This window comes from Tachyglossus aculeatus, chromosome 2 (genome assembly GCF_015852505.1).
Source record: "Tachyglossus aculeatus isolate mTacAcu1 chromosome 2, mTacAcu1.pri, whole genome shotgun sequence".
Classification (NCBI taxonomy): domain Eukaryota; kingdom Metazoa; phylum Chordata; class Mammalia; order Monotremata; family Tachyglossidae; genus Tachyglossus; species Tachyglossus aculeatus.
In genome coordinates, this window is record NC_052067.1 from 153,247,374 (window position 1) to 153,253,373 (window position 6,000).

A 6,000-nucleotide genomic window follows, 5' to 3' on the forward strand; every position below is an offset into this window, starting at 1 on the left:
CAGGGCCTTGAAGGGAGGAAGAGAGCTAGCTTGGCGGATGGGCAGAGGGAGGCCATTCCAGGCCCGGGGGATGACGTGGGCCGTGACACTGTATATGTGGGTTGGATGAGAGAGATGAATTAAGGATAACACCTACCCAATTTTTATTTCTATTAACAGCTGTCTCCCCCTCTAGACTGTAAGATTGTTGTGGGCAGGGAATGTGTCTTAACAACTCTGCTATATTGTACTCTCCCAAATGCTTACAACAGTTCTCTGCACACAGGAAGTGCTCAACAAATATCACTGGTTGATTGACTGATAAATTTTATTACCACTCCTACTATTCTCAAACACAGAAGGCCAGAATGATCACTCCCTTCCTAAAAATGTGTCAATCCCCGCTGCAGTCGGTATAACCCGCAAGTGGTTCCAAGATTCCCTACGATGATACCTCTTGGCCGCCCAATTCTCCTCTTCCGATTCACGCAAACTCGTGCTCTTTCGCTTCCCAAAGAAACTTCTGAACTGATCCTTGCTCTCGCCTCCCGTCTTTCCCCGACAGACACCCTCACCCCTCAGTTCATCAGGAAAGCCACCTCTTCCAGGATGCATTCCCTGATTATTCCCCCCCTTTCCAAACCTACCATCCTGCCCTTGGCTCAACATTCATGAATTGATCTCTTAATTCGTGTATTTATTGACTTGCATCTGTTACACATATTCTCCCATTATTAACTAGGGTATATGGTTCAATCTATGTCTGTCTGTATTAGACTGCAAACCCCTCCATGATAGAGGCAGAGTCCTACTGTAGAAAAGCAGCACGGTTTAGTGGCCAGAGCACAGGCCTGAGAGCCAGAAGGTCATGGGTTCTAATCCTGACCCCACCACTTTTTGTTTTGTTCTCTGTCTCCCCCTTCTCGACTGTGAGCCCGCTGTTGGGTAGGGACTGTCTCTATATGTTGCCAACTTGTACTTCCCAAGCGCTTAGCACAGTGCTCTGCACACAGTAAGCTCTCAATAAATACGACTGAATAAATGCTGAGTAACCTCGGGCAAGTCCCTTCAATTCTCTGAACCTCAGTGACCTCATCTGTAAAATGGGGATTGCGACTGTGAGCCCCACATGACACACAGACTGTGTCCAACATGACTTGCTTGTAGCCACCCCGGTGCTTAGTACAGTGACTGGAGCATAGTAAGCACTTAACCAATACCATTAAAAATGGAGCTCAGACTTCACTCCCATTTCACAGGTTGAGGTGGACAAGGCACAGAGAAATCAAGTGACTTGACAAAGGGCACACAGCAGATAAGTGATGGAGCTGGGATTAGAACCCGGGTCTTTCTGACTCCCGGGGGGGTCCATGCTTTATCCGCTAGGCCAAGCTTCACGCATTTCAGACTAGATTCACTAGTCTGCTGCTTCCTACTGGACTCAGAAAAATGGAAATAAACACTCAGACAAATAGAAGACTCAGAAATAAACTGTGCAGTAGCCTGGCTCAGTGCAGGATTGTGCAGAAGCAGCCTGGCTCAGTGGAAATCAATCAATCAATCAATCAATCGCATTTATTGAGCGCTTACTGTGTGCAGAGCACTGTACTAAGCGCTTGGGAAGTACAAGTTGGCAACACATAGAGACAGTCCCTACCCAACAGTGGGCTCACAGTCTAAAAGGGGGAGACAGAGAACAAAACCAAACATATAAACAAAATAAAATAAATAGAATAGATATGTACAGGTAAAATAAATAGCCCGGGCTTTGGAGTCAGAGGTCATGGGTTCAAATCCCGGCTCCGCCACTTGTCAGCTGCGTGACTTTGGGCAAGTCGCTTCACTTCTCTGGGCCTCAGTGCCCTCATCTGTAAAATGGGGATTAAGACTGTGAGCCCCCCGTGGGACAACTTCATCATCTTGTAACCTCTCCAGCGCTCAGAACAGTGCTTTGCACATAGTAATAATAATAATAATGATGGCATTTATTAAGCGCTTACTATGTGCAAAGCACTGTTCTAAGAGCTGGGGGGGATACAAGGTGATCAGGTTGTCCCACGGGGGGCTCACAGTCTTAATCCCCATTTCACAGATGAGGGAACTGAGGCCCAGAGAAGTGAAGTAACTTGCCCAAAGTCACACAGCTGACAAGTGGCCGAGCCGGGATTTGAACTGATGACCTCTGACTCCAAACCCCGGGCTCTTTCCACTGAGCCACGCTGCTTCCCCTACTAATAATAACGGCATTTATTAAGCGCTAACTATGTGCAAAGCACTGTTTCAAGCACTGGGGTGGTTACAAAGTGATCAGGTTGACCCACGGGGGGCTCACAGTCTTAATCCCCATTTGACAGGTGAGGGAACTGAGGCCCAGAGAAGTGAAGTGACTCGCCCAGAGTCACACAGCTGACAGTTGGCGGAGTCGGGATTTGAACCCGTGACCTCTGACTCCAAAGCCCGGGCTCTTTCCACTGAGCCACGCTGCTAGTAAGCGCTTAATAAGTGCTATTATGATTATTATTAGCCTTCTAGCATTTTAATGCATTAGTATTATAGAAATGCATATCATGTGCATTACAATCCTTACAATCATTCAGTTCTAGATCAGTCTGCAGTTTGTTTATTTCTTGACAGAGCTGCAATGTGTGAAATATAAAGAAATATCTTCAATTCACAATCAAGTCTTCCATTGGTTGCCTGTCCTTTTTTCCTGGAGCTACGGATCAAATACGTAATGCAGAAAAGCAACGTGCACACGGGAGGGAATGCTGGAGTATTTCAAATCTTTTCATGCCTTGTATTTTGCTGTCCTTTTGGACTAAGCTGACATTGGGATAAACTTCCCTCTATCGAATGAACTAGAATTCAATTGTTGATTGTGGGAATAGCTCAGTCAGTGGTATTTATTGGGCATTTCTGGTGTGCAGAACACTGTACTACTCTCTTGAGAGAGTGCATTATAACAGAGTTGGTAGAAAACGTGCCTGGAGTCAGGAGGTCAAGGGTTCTAATCCCGGCTCCGCCACTTGTCTGCTGTGTGACCTTGGGCAAGTCACTTCTCTGGGCCTCAGTTACCTCATCTGTATAATGGGGATTGAGACTGTGAGCCCCATGTGAGAGACAGACTGTGTCCAGTCCGATTTGCTTGTATCTGTCCCAGCGCTTAGTACAGTGCCTCGCACATAGTAAGCTCTTAACAAATACCATACTTGTTATTATTACTATTATTTTTAGAGGGGTGCTGACCATCTATCAGCAGCACATTTAAAGTTTTTTTTTTCCCCTCTGGCCCATCAAATGCAATTGAATCGACAATGAATGTTCCCACTAGGTCCATTTATAAATAGAGTCTTCCCAATTCGATCGTGTAAAGAAACGCCAATGTGTTTTTACCTGTATATTCATCTTGTTTGTCCCGGGACTCAGAAGGGCGCCTTTTCCTGAGTCGGAAAGTTTTTTCCCGAAATCTCACCGTTATCACCACGCTTTGACTACCAGCAACACTGTCTGCCACGGAAAAGGATTTTGTCTCCACGAGCTTTCCGCATCTCTGGTTGACGAAATGGTGAACGGCCTTTCTGTGCTCCTTGTCCGGGTCGGGTTTAAAAGTGAATTTTGAATTTTCCCGCTTGGCGTCCAAGTATCTAAAGAAGTTATCTGCTTCCTCTTCAGACACCAGCCGACGGAGCTCTTTATAATCGATGTTGGGTTTTACAACAATTTCCCGGTTTTTTGTAACGGTGATTAAGAAAGGAAATTTCTGTCTTATAGCGCTATGCAAACAGGCCCTCTGCTTTTTGTCGACAATTGCACCCAGCGACAGTTCGGATGGACCAGTCCTCTCTGCTTCCGAGTTCCACGTGTCTTTAATATCACAAGCAAACTGATTCAGTGATTCGTTTGCAGCTGTATTTAGCAAGGACTCTAAAATGCCATCTTTCTCCCATTCGCCGTCACCCGCGCTTAAGGCGCTGCAGTCCTCATCTTCTCTCGCGAATTTAAGAATTTCTTCAGGACCTGACTGTTGATCCAGAGAAGAAGTGAATTCCTCATTACCTCCGTCTTCCAAGCGGAGTTTCTGAGGATCCAATCTTGGCTTTTTGTGATTACATTTTCCAGAGCTCCTCTGCTCGCCTGGAATTTCACTAAAATCGTTACGGGACTGACCGACTGACTGTCCCTGGGCATCGATCTCAACGACGATAAAGTCGCTTGGAGAATTTTTGATAGTACCACAGAAACCCATATGACTATGGAGATAACTTAAGGACGGAAACATGATTCTATTGCTTTGCTCCTCTTCCTTTGTCAAGTACTAAAACCTGGGAAAGAATAACGGAGAGGCCAGTTATCAGAGAAATAGTGTCGATACAAGGATACGGGGAAGGATTTTAAAAATAATTTTACGTTGAAAGGAGACCTCCCTTCCCTAGCAACTTTCCCCAAGCCCTTTCTGTGTGACTGAGGCACAGAGAAGTTAAGTGGCTTGTCCAAGGTCGCACAGCTTCCCATCCCCCCCGCCCTATCTCCTTCCCCTCCCCACAGCACCTGTATATATGTATGTACATATTTATTACTCTATTTATTTTACTTATACATATTTACTCTATTTTATTTTGTTAATGTTTTGTTTTGTTGTGTGTCTCCCCCTTCTAGACTGTGAACCCGCTGTTGGGTAGGGACCATCTCTATGTGTTGCCAACTTGTACTTCCCAAGAGCTTAGTACAGTGCTCTGCACACAGTAAGTGCTCAAAAAATACGATTGAATGAATAAATGAATGAATGACTTATGCTCTTAAGTTTGTGTCTTATAGGCGTTATTGCCGACCCCCCGCCCACCCCGCGCTCAGAAATCCGCGGCCTGGAAGATTATTATTAACTGTATTTACTGAGCACATACTGTGTGCAAAGCACTGTACTAAATGCTTGGGAGACGTGGCTCAGTGAGCCCGGGTTTTGGAGTCAGAGGTCATGGGTTCTAATCCTGGCTCCGCCAAATGTCAGCTGTGTGACTTTGGGCAAGCCACTTAACTTCTCTGTGCCTCAGTTACCTCATCTGTAGAATGGGGGTTAAGACTGTGAGCCCCATGTGGGACAACCTGATCACCTTGTATCCTCCCCAGCGCTTAGAACAGTGCTTTGCACATATTAAGTGCTTAACAAATACCATTATAATAATAATAATAATAATGATGGTATTTATTATTATTATTATTATTACTCCCTTTATCTGTCTCCCAGCTAGACTGTAAACTTGAACTTCTAACTATTCTGTACCGAGTCACAGAACTCTACCCTTCACTCATTTTGCCTGGCCGTTCTTCTCGCCATCAAACTCCTGCTCACGTCCTCCCTCCTGCAAGGAAACCCCTTGTCTTTTGCATCAATCAATGAACGGCATTTATGTTGTACTCTCCCAAGCGCTTGGTACAGTTCTCTGCGCACAGTACGTGATCAATAAATGACACCGACTGATTGCGCTCCTACAGTTTGGGAGGAAAGGAATGGAAGGCCAGAAGGCAGGGGCATCACGGATAGGACATGGGTTCTCATCCCAGCTCTGCCACTTGTCTGCTGTGTGATCTTGGGCAAGTCACTTCGCTTCTCTGTGCCGATTCCCTTACCTGTAAAATGGTGACTGAGACCTCGAGCCCCACGTGGGACAGGGACTGTGTCCAACCTGCTTTGCTTGTATCCACCCCAGTGCTTCGGAAGGAGGCAACGGTAAACCACTTCGGTCTTTTTACCAAGAAAACTCTATAAATAATAATAATGGCATTTATTAAGCACTTACCATGTGCAAAGCACTGTTCTAAGCGCTGGGAAGGTTACAAGGTGATCAGGTTGTCCCACGGGGGGCTCACAGTCTTCATCCCCGTTTTACAGATGAGGGAACTGAGGCACAGAGAAGCTAAGTGACTTGCCCAAAGTCACACAGCTGACAGTTGGTGGAGCTGGGATTTGAACCCATGACCTCTGACTCCAAAGCCCGGGCTCTTGCCACTGAGCCACGCTGCTTC

The 6,000-nt window shown here is 46.0% G+C and overlaps 1 protein-coding gene across 1 annotated transcript in view; it reads right to left on the reverse strand.

The window, feature by feature from the left end:
- PUS7L (pseudouridine synthase 7 like) overlaps positions 1–5,642 on the reverse strand; it is a 32,769-nt gene extending 27,127 nt beyond the window's left edge. Inside the window, exons 1-2 of the mRNA XM_038770092.1 lie at positions 5,605–5,642; positions 3,373–4,301 (exon numbers count right to left, since the gene is read on the reverse strand). Coding sequence (XP_038626020.1) covers positions 3,373–4,258 — 886 coding nt within the window. The 5' untranslated portion in view covers positions 4,259–4,301; positions 5,605–5,642. The remainder of the gene's footprint in view (positions 1–3,372; positions 4,302–5,604) is intronic.
- Positions 5,643–6,000: the final 358 nt, after the last annotated feature.